The following is a 14,324-nucleotide window of genomic DNA, read 5'->3' on the forward strand; positions in this document are numbered from 1 at the left end:
AACTGATAACAAAAACATGATCCCATGCATATGATGGTAAATGACTATGTTTAATGCGAGTGCATTAAAACAAATCTTTAATGATCTGTCGGATTTTGTGAAAAAAGAAAGTAGACAAATCTAAACATCACGTGATTGTCACGTGACGATTGACAGCGATTCTTTCTAAAAATCAACATCATGGCGGCTGATACGGAAGGAATGCAAAAGATGTTGCCTGAAATTAACCCACCCCGGAAAGTACCAAGACGCTCTATGTGTTCTTGTAGTAGTTATAGTATCTTTAAATTGCTGTTGTTTCTGTACACTTTAATATTTTTGGTAAGTTGATTATATACAATCCTTTTTTAAGACTTCGGTTTCGGAATCTTCCATACTCAGATGTGCTATTGATGATACTGATAAATAGTGTAGTAGGCTATCTCTGCAAATGCAATACTGCCAGTGCAGCATTTAAACAAGAATGGATACTTTCCTGTTCTTGGTTGAATTTTTTTTATTAGTATAGCTTGTAAATTTTGGGTATAATGTATGGTCTTTGGGTCTACAACAGGGCTTCATGAAAATTCACAGAATTTATTGGCTATCAACTCACCATAGGCCTATAAGCCAACTGGATCCCCTACTACTACTGAGATTAGACTTAGAGTTTTAGACAGTCTTTGGGTTTATGTAAATGACAACTATTTTGGATGCATTGCCATTTTACAGAAGGGAAGTGTGTTTATTCAAATGTAAAATAATCAAAGCTTAGTTAAATATTCTTATTCAATAGTCTATAATATAAAAAGATGGACATGAAAATTAAATACTTTCTGTTTTTGTTGTTGTAGTTGTTAGATCTAATGTTTAATAGAAGAATAATTTAAATTCTGAGCTCACTGTGGTCTACAGAGCGTTCTAATGGTATTAACCAAAATAAGCTATGGCATGGCATTTACATAGATCTACTATGCAATATGTTCCAAGCTGAATATAATATGCTAAAAAATGGTAGCTTACAATAAAAGAATATTTTTTACTTTATATTAAACATGAATGTCTTTGATATAACGGGTACAGGTAGTGGTATTTAGACACTAGTTACTGTGTAAACTTGTAGCTTACATAATATATTTTAATAAAAAAACATTCAGTTTGGCTAGTCGATAAAAGATATAAAATGTGACATTTAAACTTCTATTTTTATAATTTTCATGTAAATGATGATAGATTCATCCGGTGGTATTATTAAACTGAAGTTTTTAAAATGTCAATCAATAAACATCAGCTTAGTGTTAGGTCTGTGTCACAGACTGTCTAAGTACTGTACCAGAAAAATTTGTATATAAAATTTCACATAAAAATCTAGGCTAGCTGTCTATATGCAATCAAGTCAATCTAACTTTATTTTAGAATATTCCTACCCCTTTCACTGTCTTTGCTTTTTTTGTTGTTGTTGTTTCTAATGATTGCTCCAAGCAAATTGATACTGTGGTTATAAAGCTTATTTATTAGTAAGCTACCTAGGGATTATTTCAAGGCGACCTTAAAAATCAACACACCCTTCCCTTTGATATAGTGAAAACTGTTCTGATCTTCAAGGCAATTATTGAAATATGTTCTGTATTACCTGTACCTTTGAGATTCCTACTTACGTCATTGATTTTATTGCAAACTGCAGAATAAGATCTATATTGCCAGATCTATTAGTATGATTATATTGATTTGTAGTATAATGATGATGTTAATTAGATATTTAACAGACTCTATTTATTGATTTTATTATCAGAAAACAGAGATAAATGTATGAAATATACATATTTTTACATAATATTATTTCTAATCTTATTGTGTCCACTAGTAAAAGAAAAAGCGTAGTAGTTTTCATTCTCACATCCATGTTAAGTAGAACCGATAGTGAATTCTATTCATTATTTTTGAGGAACTATCCATTAATACATAATTTATTAAACAGGTATTTAAACTGGTGATATATCCATGCAATAGTTTACATGACATAACCAAAGGTGTGTTGAATATCAGATAAAATTTTTGATATAATGTAGGGCATGGCCAACTGATGACAACTGAAATATTTAAGTTTGAATTTCTCAAGATCTTGAATATCATGTTGAGAATCAAATATCTGAATCTTCATTTTCAACAGACTAGTACTGGTAATGAATAGACTTTTAGTTAATGAATGTGCTGCATACAAAATGAAAATATGACAATAAAAATTATTAGTTTGAATGTTTTATTCTATGTATCTCCTGTCACCTGTCAACTCTTTAAGTTATGAAAGTATGTACTTATATGGATATGAATAGATAATTAAGGAAATGACATTAAGTTTGATATCTTGATAACTCAAACGAGTTTTGAGTGTCATTTCATTTTGTAAAATTTTATAAAAAATACAGGGTAAAATTCATAAAACACACACAAATATGTAAAATTTACGAATTAAAGGAATAGAAGGTCTTAGAATACACCTGTATTACGGCTTTTATTTGTGTTTAATAGTGACCAGTGGTTAAATGAGTATGCATCAATTTAAATTTTGAAGAAGCTACAATAAAACTATATTCAGAATTTGAGAAAAAAAGACTGAGTTATCAACTCTAAAACAGGAAAAAGGAAAAGCCCATCAATACGCAATCACAAAATGGCAATCATCTTCTGGTATATAACAAACAAACTTTGATTAATATTCGTTGCAAATTGTGTCAGTAGTGGAGAAATCATTTTAAATGATATGAATTGCTTCTTCTTGGTCTTCTGTGAATTTTCATTCTTTAAAAAAAATTTCTGATGATGTCAAGGTCAATCAAGAGTAGATATTAAGGACGCGGTCAACTGTGAGAGTTACTGCCCCTTATGCTTACCACGGATTTCGAACACTCACAATTTGAAAATCACTTACTGGATGTATTCAGCGTTTTATAATTAATAACTCCATTTTTTTTTTATTTATCGAATTATATAGAGATTTTGATGTAAAGTTATGACACCAGGTAAGACCACTGATGGATATATACTGGTATGGGCTAAGTTTGCTAAGCGAAATTAGAATTTTATGTTAATTCTAAGACAATCTATTCCTTTAAGCATTGTCTAAGCTTCCTGTCAGATTTTGACTATCGATGCTAATTTTATTTTTAAAGATAAATGTCCTATAGTGCATGCTGAATTCTGGTTCATATTGTGTAACTTATAGTACCAAAGTTTGATTATTTCATACCCTATAATATAGTATTAAAAACTAGGCTATATTTAGTGTTTATTTAAAAGTATGTTTAATGTGTATTAAAGTGCATTCATTTAAATATTTTGCAGTTTGTTGGTTTATTTTTACTGGGGACCGGTATACTAGTTGAACTAAGCAGACAGGACTATACCTCTATTAATAAAAACCTGCTTGCACCAGTAATATTACTAATATTAGTTGGTTTGATTATTACTATTAATGCTCTATGTGGTCTGATTGGTACCATCACAGAAAATCCTTGTCTGTTAAAAATGGTAAGTTAAAAGCTAGTTTGATATGTATAGTTATAATGTAAAATTCATACTGAATTGTATAAGCCATAACTTCAACAATTTTATAATTTCAATCTGTAAATTGGCACCTTTCCTATCAGGAATGTCTCAGTTTGTTTTATCTTTGTCTCATCAACTTCACAAAATGCCAAATTTGAAAAAAATATATCTTTTTCTTTCAGTTTTTAGTGTTCACTATAATTGCATTCCTTATCCAAGTTACTATTGGTGTTTTGGCGTACGTTTACAGGAAAAAGGTAAGCATTTGCTAATTATTAACACTGCAGGATATATGGAAAGACTAGTTACTACTCATTTAGACCTGGCAATCACATTTCATTCACAAGAGAGTGGTATTTAAAACTCATCATTACTATGTAAATATCTAGACCAGAATATAATTCCAGACTGACTGATTTAGTGAGAACTATTAATATTTTCTGATTTAGAATTGCAGGCTTAGATATACAATACCACTTTTTAGCGTAAACACCATCTGATATTCTATTCATACCTTTGGTGCCAGTTGACACTATAAAATCCTACTTCAGACTTGTCATGATTGATAGTGGGATTAATGGCATTTAATATTTATTTGAGTACATGGTACTTCAAATCCATTTCTATGATATAAAAATTCATCATTTGTCAATGGAGCAAGGTCTAAACTGAACTTAACATGATCTGTGTCAAAATGATATTTGATATAAACACAGCTTTTAGCATTCAATGTGTATCAAATTTGATTATTACCAATGTGAGAGTTATAAATAACAAATATATATAACATTTTTTTAAAGATTATATTGATTAATAGATTGTGTTTTGATGTCCTATATTTACTAGAAAAAATGCAAGCAACATATTACATACTGATAACAGTCATCTTTGATATAGAATAAAAGTATAGCTTTCTGTGTCTTTAAAGGAACAGGTAGGCAATTTTTTAGCTGAACTGATCAGTAATAGTGTTCATAGCTCACCGTCCAGAATTATCTGTGTTTGAATGTTAAAATGATCACCCAACAATTAAGACACTCTATGATATATAGAAAAGACATATATATATAGGAATAGTGTGTAAAATTCCTAGTTTGAATTATTTTAAAGGAATTATGTGATTTTCGTACATTTCTTGCACTTGTGAAGACTATTTTCATATATTCAACACTCAAATCAATAACCCAAAATGGCACATCTGTCCCTTTAAAGTAATCTTTAATTTACCAGGTACAAAATTAAAATTAGAGCTACTCAAATCACTTTCTAAATTGAAGATTCAACATCAAGTTAATTTACAACTATGAGACACCTTTGGTCAGCAAAGGAAATTTCAGTTGAATATCATTTTAGTTTTCATGCATACGGCTGAAACAAAGTTGTGTGCGTTGTTGAAGTAAATAACAAGACTGGAATATATTTATTTATAGTATATTTATTTATTTATGACATGTATAAGAAATTTGAAATTTAATTGATACATTCCCAGTATAGCTGTACCATATAAAGTAAAACTGTTGGTGTGAGAGAGAACTGTTGATAATGAAATGTTTATCTAGTGAGTAAAAATAGTTAATCAGATTTAGTGTGGATTGAAGATAGACCTCATTAAATTACTGTGTTAATAGTAGTCGTAAAATCAATACTCATCAACTTTTTTCCGTGTTTGGTAGGTTGGCCATATTTAAGAGACTGATTCTCCATTTTGGGGAGTTGGGTCTTGAATATATGTAAATAATCTTCAGAAATAATAGAAATTCATAGAAATCACATTATTCCTTCAAAAATATCTCAAACTAAGAATTTCACTTACTATTTCCATATATGTCTCTTCTATATTATGGCAGTGTCTAACTTAAAGAAAATTCATTTTTTTGACTTTTAAACACGAATAATTCTGAACACACATTGAAGGTTCAAATGTTGATGTGAGATGTGAATACTATTACTGATAAGCTTAGCTAAAATATTCCGTTTCTGTCACTAAGGTACGATTGGTCAAGAAAATCTGTCCCTTGAAAGAGTTTGCAATTTGATTTTTTTTTTTTACTGAAATATAGAAGTTTGCTGAACATTTGAAAAATTTTAATGCAATTTAAGGAAGTACTTCAAAAAAATTGTTTAAGCTAACAGGTTAATAAGATTTTAAAGTACATTGAGAAAAATTTCAATTTGATGAAAATAATTCTGTAATTTACTTCAAAGAGATGCAATAAAACTGTCTTGATATGAGGCTAGGTTTAATGATGAAGAATAACAAGATCTAATAAACCATTTATTTCAATAAACTACTCTGTAATGGGAATTCTTCAATGACTGTTATATTAAGACTCATGTCTTCCACTATGTCTTCTGAGATGGTATTTTCCTGAATCATTGCCACTCAATGAGTTGAACGCACATAAATTTTGACAGACTATTACTGAAATTTCTGGAAAAAGTTCATTTTGATTTATCTGTCAGTTTCATGCTGGAGTTCATTAAGAAGACTTGACAGAATAATCGTAATGAAACTTTATTTTAGAGATTTTTTATTATCTGAAGTCTTTTGCCCTATCACTATTGATTAGTATTTTATATAAGATAATGTCTACTGAACCTATTTCCTTAAATAGATGTAGCATAATGTTTTCATAAATACATGTATACTGGTCAAAATTATAAAATCATAGTGTTCAAACCTTGAATTGGATCGAGAAGAATACTTTCTCTTTGTTTTAGGTAATCTAAACCAGGCCTGTGCAACCTACGGGCGTCATGTAAATTTGAGGGAAATGCGGCCTGCGAGCAAATGCTTCGTTTGCTCTTGTCACGGTCGATGTGGCCCGCAGATTGTCGCTGCCTATTCTGATATCGAAACCCATTATATCCGTGCTGTTATATCAAAGTATGACGTCAAAATGAATCTAACCAATCAAATCGTTTACGAGGTCTGATTTTACGTCAAATATGTCTATTATTTGCAATGCACATTGAAATACAATATTGAATAAATCACTTGAAAAAATTGCATGTTTCTCATTGTTTATTCCATGATTCATTGATGGTTGGTTACATGGCCCACGCCTACTCACATCCCTCAAATGTGGTCCGCCATTGCGGAAAGGTTGCACAGGCCTGGCCTAAACCATTACTTACAAGTGGTACAGTATTTTTAGGGTAAAAGTCGTTAGTCACGTCTACCCTGGATTGAGAAATGAAAATGAAATGAAATAATGCAGCTTTACATCCAAAAAATACTTTTACAAATATAAACAAATAAAAACATTGATTATTTATAGTATTATTCAGATTAAAATATAACTAATCAATATAATGTTTTTATGTTGAATGTTGAATTAGTTCCGCAACATTTCTCAACAATAAATACTTTATAATAAACATTGCATGTGTAATGTGAAAGCAGTCATAGAATGCAAACAGATCAAAGGGTTGTTGAGTAACTTTAGTTATTGATTGTCAATTTTCTGGAGACAATTTAGGCTGTATTTAGTGAATAAAACATAAAAAAATTCATTATCTGCAATGTGTATCTGTGTTTTTTTTTTAACATTTTAAGAACTTGTCATGCTGTTTTAGAAACTAGGAAGAATTTATTTGTTGTCTAATAATCTTTTCTGAATAGTATGTAAACTATGGTCTATATTTCTATTTGTTTAGATCAAATATTATATAGGCTACAGTCTTAAAATGTGGGATCAGCTCAGACATTAAAACAAAGGAACAGGATAACCTTCCAGTTTTATATCTTTGAATAGTTATAAGATATTAATCTTCTAGCATGATATTGACTGAAAGACTAGAGCTATATATCTTATCTTCCAAGTTTAGACTGCCCTGTCCTATATATATTGATTGAATCGGATATTATTATAAAGGCAACTCGATTCCATGTTTTTATTACTCCAAATTCAGACATGAAGCAATAAATAGAAGTTATGTTTAACTATAGTATTGAATTACAGGGAATAGTATTTTATAACAATGACTGTTTCCTCAGGATATCTTGTCATGTTTTTTTGCCTTATTTTGATTCCGTGAATTATTATGTTCATTTTAGAAATTCCAGTTGACCAGTTTTAATGGCTTCATGTATACACATAGGAATGAAATGGGAACATGGGTTTATCATCCATTTCTTGATCTAAGTCTGTACTGGGTATACTAATTGTAAATTTTCTATGCAAAGAAATCATTTATGATCATGGACACCAATTTTCTTGGAAATGTCTTTTGGAAGTATATTTTGTTTTTCTTCATAGTATTTTGTATGTTTTCACAATACATTCTATGGGAATACTAATTATTGGATTAGATGATCCTCAAAAAAACAATATGTTCCTCATAAGTTAATTTGAAGAATATCAGGCAAACTGCACAATGATAAGACAATGCTCAAAAAAGAAGAAGGGTGACTGATTTTTGTGAGCATGTAATCGTTGTTTTGATGTCACAAGATCAAAGAAAAAACATTGGTACAAGTTTGATGTTCAAGATGTTGATGTGTGGAGTATATGATGGACAGAGTACAGACCAAAGTAACCCGATAAACATTAATAGTGTTAATAGGTTATCATTATAATCAAATTGATAAATTCTAAATTTGAACTTTAGATAAGCTGTGTACAAGTTGGAAAATTCTTGATGTTTTAGCCTGTTTGACTTTTGAAATGTCATATTTGTTGAACAGCTTGACAAGTTCAATAAGTATCATACTAACAGTAGGTCTTGCTAGGCCTGGAGATTTTGTAGAAGTTACACCCCCCTTTCTCTGAAATCTGAGCCTTTTTTGCTTATCGGTTACAAAGTGTAAAAGATTTCATATAAAGATGCTTAAGGATTCTAAGCATAATTGATGGATCTCCCTTGAGTGATTTGTATATCTGTCTTTTGAGAAACACATTATCTTATATTATAGTGCAGAAAAAAGCTTAAATGAATTGTAGGTTGCTATCTAGACTATTCAGTTGACAAACACATTCTAATTCCCCATAACCCTACTTAGAAATTTTTTGGACTGGAACAACAAAAATATCTGTGTACAATCTCTTTAAGAACCATTCTATAAAGTGACTATATATAGAGTGTCAAATGTTGATTATTTAACTGTCAATTCAACTGGATTAATCAACCAATTCTATAATTAGATTGTCAGTTTTGTATTAGTTCTTAGCATTGTAATAAATTGATCAGTCAATAGTAACTTTATTACCAACCAGGCTAGTTCATACTATTGTTACGGTACTGTTTAATTAGTCCTACCAATAATTTATTCCATTTCATTAATTCTTCACTCTTAATATCTTTCTGAACCAGTGTTCAACTTTCTGTCTCTTATCTTTCTTCTGACAGCTATTTTGACAGAATGAAGACTTTTTTGCAACAGGGTGTTTGAAAGGTCGAAAAACTAAAATATGTCAGAACCTGTTGGTAAGGGTACATCATGGGGATTTTGACTACTTTTGCTTAGTTGGAATATATGCTATTCATGGGTTTTAATCTTCTTTGATGTGTCATTTTTCTTAGTATTCCAAATAACTCTGCAGTAAATGAGTAACAAAATCCCTGGAAATATCAAGAGTTTTTGCAAGAAAACATTCTACAAGAATCCAAGATCATTTTGAACATTCAATAATCAATTTCCTGCAGTTAACTGAAACTTCTATTGATTTCCATGTTGTTTGATTTTCAATGAATATACTTGAATTGAATTCTGGTCTCTGTAAGGTCTAAGTAGATCTTGGTGGTGTAAACATGTTTGTTGTTTTTAAGGTAGCTCAGGTCATGTCAATTCAATAAACATTCCAGACCAATAGGAATGATTTTCTCTAGTTCACCAGACTGGATTTCTTTGATGTAATACTTGTATTTATATTGAAACCACTTATAAGATTAGTTACGAAGCCCACTCAAACAATAAAAATGGAAACTTCATGTTATATGGAGTGTTGAAAGCTTTTAGATCAGTGTAACTTCTCTAGAACATTCCTTATTATAGCACTAAATAAACAATCATTGTATTTTTACTGGCTATTTTTGGCTGATTTGAAAGGAACTAGTCCAATACTACAGTTTTATATATCAAATTCTATACATTCTCAATTCGATTATCATTTTGGTGGTGGGGCATTTTAGAGATGAAGTGATTTAATATTTTCTTTTAGTTCTTTTGCATTTTGCCTTGTAACCTTCACTTGAATACAATATCAGAATGGAATAGATTGAGCATAATGATTAGCAATGTGTATCTGATGTTGTATTTGTACTGTCTGAGTAATAAATTATAGTAGCCTGACACGTCAGAGTCAATATTGACATTAAGTCACTTTATGGTGTCATGACATGTCACTTGTAATTAACTATATTGATATTGTATGTTACATGTCACACATCTGTCAGTTCTTAATTGAGTTCACAATTTATCTTGTAAAAATCACTTGTTAGATGCACTTCTTGAAAAATGTCTAAAGATTCGATGTTAAGGTTATGAATTATAAAATTTGATAAATGCTATACATTATTTTGTGAAGTGAATAGTTATGTTGAAACATATAGAACTAATTTAGACTGAATACATATAGACTTAGGAAACACATATAGACATATACAGGACAAAAAATATTTTTTAAATTTCAAAATTTCATGTATATTTACTAATTTATTTCTGTGTATTTTGTAGGTACCTGAAATCACTAATTCTCATCTCATGTTTGGTGTTGAAGAATATAGTAAAAATTCAGGAATCAGATGGGGAATGGACAAGATGCAAAAGAAGGTAACAATTTATTGAATCAATAGATCTATCCAAGAAATGATTCTAGCAGAGTAGATATTAGCTGGCATTTATAGCCCATTTTTAATGACTCTTTACATGTTGTCAATTACATGTATTTTGATTCAGGTGTTTTCATTTTTTAAGAAGGCATAAACCTATGCATTAATTTGCATAATTTTACTTTGATATTTGATATTTTGTTGACAAATAAACCACAGAAATAACTGAAAAAATTTCCTTTCATAATAAAAGATCAGATGTACTATAAGATGTATTGTGTTTATTTATAGTTTATGTGCTGTGGATTAAGAAGTTATCAAGATTACAGTGTTTATAATGATGATTTTAACTGTGTATCCGAAACACCTCAATCTTGTGGTGTACCAAGCTCCTGTTGTAGACCTATTGAGGTAATATTATTCATACAGTTTCCTTGTGCATTATTATGGCAGATCAATAGTTAAAGTGGCAGAATATTCATTCTTGAGAATATAAAAGCCGAGATCTCTGATTTGATTTTGATGGAGTCATTACATTAATATATAACATATTACGCATCATGTGTGATAAAATAGGTATTTTTATATATTATTTTTGTTTTTCCAGAATATTGAGCCAAAAGAAGACTGTGGATATGGCATTATTGGCAATGGAACGGTAAGTTTGTATATAATCTTATTAATTGCTTTAGGAAAAATAATTTTAGTCAATCTTGAATAGGCCATCTTTCTTGATAGTTGCAGTGAGACTAAATATGTAAGAGTAACCAAGAACTAGCATGAAGCCAGAAAGGAACTTAGTAAACTAATTTCACTTTCATAAAGACTTCTTATACAAGACTTCTTAATTCTAAGAATCAGAAGATGAAATTATTTAAATATAAAGTTAGTATGATATAACTGAATATAATATGTTGAAAAACTTTTTTAGATTGCTGATAAAGTGTATACTGAAGGATGTAAGGCTATGTTTTTACAATGGTTGGCTACTAATCTAGATCATGTTGGAGCTACTGCTCTAGGATTTGCTATACCTCAGGTAATCAGTAACTTATTAAGCCCCATATAAATTATATAGTGATAAGTGATACCTATCTTAAGGAAACATTTCTTATGTGCACATGACCTAATGACCAAAAGTGGGGTTTGAAGTTGGCATACAAATTGCTGATTTGAGGATAGTTTGTGCATAAATATGCTACTAGGTAAATGCTGAAGTTCACAAAATTGTTAACAAATATAATAAATGTGTTTTCTGTTAAAATCCAATAAGATCAATGGCTGAAAATCTATATAATATTGAAAAATACATATACCCGGTACAATTATTGTATAGATGAAATTCATGATATATGTTTTACATAAAACCTTGTTGTATTTCAGATAATTGGCATAATGATAGCTTACTTCTTTCTACGTAAAGTTATGGAACTACGAGTATGGTATAGAGTGGAGAATTTACAGTAAACATAACAGTAGTATGATTAGTAGAAACCTTCATATCATATCCAAATTACATGTAGATGGTTTGTGTAGTTAAGAACTGAGTAATGTTATAAGTAATAATGATATATGAAGGTGCTATATGATAAATACTAACTATTTACTGAGTATATTATTACTAGTCAATAATCTTATAGTTTAGGATATTCACTTCTTATTTTATATTTACACAAATTTTCACATATTGGTATCTCTTGTTACACATTTTGTTTGAATGACCAAGGCTTTTCATTTTGTTTCACATTTTTGAATAAAAACTTGATGTCTTATTGAACCTCTTTTGAGTTAATACTATTATCATTTTCTCTAAATTCTCAATTTCTAAATGTCTTGGAATTACTTTCTAAAGGTGCCCTCACACCATAGCGATTACCACAACTCACAACTCTGTGGTATGAGATTTGTGTTCGAACCTTATGACTGCTTCTCTAATTTGCAACTATATGTGACTAGTGATCGCTATGATGTTGGGGCACCTTTTTAGTTTGAATTCTAGTATGATTCTCAGTGAATTTGATGTATCTCAGAATTCCAGGTTTATGTTTGACTTTAGAAGTAGAAATTTTCATTAGGAATACCAATATCATCTATGAAAGTTCTGATAGATAAATAGTTTAGAAAACTTATGTGTACCATTGATTTATCAAATGTCTTAATTTATTTTCATCCAAGACAGTTTTACTGTACATATATGACATTAGGTATAAGATGGACAGTTAATGGTTATTTTTCAAGGATTAAGCATAATATGGTGTGATTTTTGTATGTGTTCAGTATTTTGTTATAGAAACTAATATTTTTGATGCCAAATTATTTACTTTTGTTTTTTTTCTTGATTCTTTTATTTACATGTTTTTCTACTATTTTGCTTTAATGTGTTTTTTATCACACGTAGTATTTAGGTTGTAAATTTTTTAAAATTATAACATTCCTCTGAGATAGTTTCTATTTCTTAGTCTAGTGCTTGTTTATGTATTGTTTGTTAACTTGTTTTCATTAATTCTTTATATTTTATGCATGATATTAATGGTGTTAGGTCTTATTTTCATTAACCATAGAATACTCACGTCGAAGTACTTTACTTTTCTTACAAACAAATTTTCTTGATTATTTTTGTTATTGATCTGTTCTAGAGTTGTGAATCTCACTAAAAGAAACAGGAAATTTTAGTATCAGTCCAAGGTCCACAAGGGGATTTTTTTTTACTTTTATGTTGTATCTTATTTTTAAATAAATATTCCATTTCATAAGAATTTTGTAAATGTTTACTGCTTTAAGTATTTGATATTTTGCAATTAAAATACTTTGTTCTTAATTGTGTTATTGTTTCTGAAAAATGATCACTCGACTGAAGTGTTCAGCTTTATAACTTTTATCCATTTATTGGAGATGCGTAAATTATTGGTGCTTGAAGTCAAGATCAAAATTCCTACGAAGGCAGTTTTGGTACCTATTTGATATAAATCTGTGTGATGAAAGGTATCACAGGTCTTCGCACTATTGATAAGTGTATCATTTATTTACCTATATATAATTTTTGATGCTGTTGTCTATTTATGACTAAAGACTACTTAATTTTAACAGTACTTAAAAATTACCACTTTGGAATTAAGGAGTTTTTACACCAGATCCGAAACATCACTACAAAAAATAGAAAAGATAGCCTGAAATACACCCACCAGCAGCTTTTATTGCAAGTACAAATCATTGTATGTTGTCCATTCACATTTGGTTCATGTTTAGTCTATAGAGAATTTTAAGCAAACATTATTGTATTTCACCATGGCTGAAAGATAAAGAATTGTGAATATTGAACACACTGCAAAACATTAAATCAATTTTTTACCCAAATATCAATCTCATCAAACAAAAATCAAAAGAATCCATCAAGAAATGTAGTCTGTAGAGTTCTCAGGCCAAAGGTAAATGGACAGGGTGAAGACAATTTCAGTCCATACTACATGTCGCCATATAAAAATCACAAGAATCCATAAAGAATATTTGCCTGTAGAGTGAGCACGAGTTACACAATACAGTCAATAGAGTGAAAATGCTAAGTTGGACACAATATTTCAAAGAAAAATTATTAGATCATCAGGAAAATTGATAGGGATCATCTTCATAATGACATTGACCCATAAAATAAAAAGCAAACGAATCCATAATGAACTGTTGCCTGTAGAGTAATGAGAGTTACACAATACAGTCAATAGAGTGAAAATGCTAAGTCGGACACGATATTTCAAGGAAAAATTATTAGATTATCACAAAAATCGATAGGGATCATCTTCATGACATTGACCTACAAAATAAAAATCAAAAGAATCTGTAAAGAATTGTAGCCTGTAGATAGAGCTACAAGGCAAGAACAGCAATGACCAAATAATAATTATTCTTGAAAATATCTTCTATCCATGATTCTATTCTCTTTATTATAATTATCCATCTAAACAACATTATACCCTGCTGTGGAGAGAGATTTTGAAGTATGACACACTTCAAACAATCATAACTTCTTACAA

At 29.7% G+C, this 14,324-nt stretch overlaps 1 protein-coding gene across 1 annotated transcript; it reads left to right on the forward strand.

Annotated features, from left to right (window-relative positions):
- Positions 1-180: 180 nt before the first annotated feature.
- LOTGIDRAFT_154131 (hypothetical protein) lies at positions 181-11,766 on the forward strand (the record flags this gene model as incomplete). The annotated part of the gene is made up of 8 exons (XM_009061850.1): positions 181-321; positions 3,322-3,507; positions 3,708-3,782; positions 10,205-10,300; positions 10,591-10,710; positions 10,907-10,957; positions 11,231-11,338; positions 11,683-11,766. The coding sequence occupies 8 exons, from the start codon at positions 181-183 to the stop codon at positions 11,764-11,766; spliced, it is 861 nt and encodes a 286-aa protein (XP_009060098.1).
- Positions 11,767-14,324: the final 2,558 nt, after the last annotated feature.

Source organism: Lottia gigantea (genome assembly GCF_000327385.1).
Source record: "Lottia gigantea unplaced genomic scaffold LOTGIsca_5, whole genome shotgun sequence".
In the NCBI taxonomy this organism is placed as follows: Eukaryota; Metazoa; Mollusca; class Gastropoda; family Lottiidae; genus Lottia; species Lottia gigantea.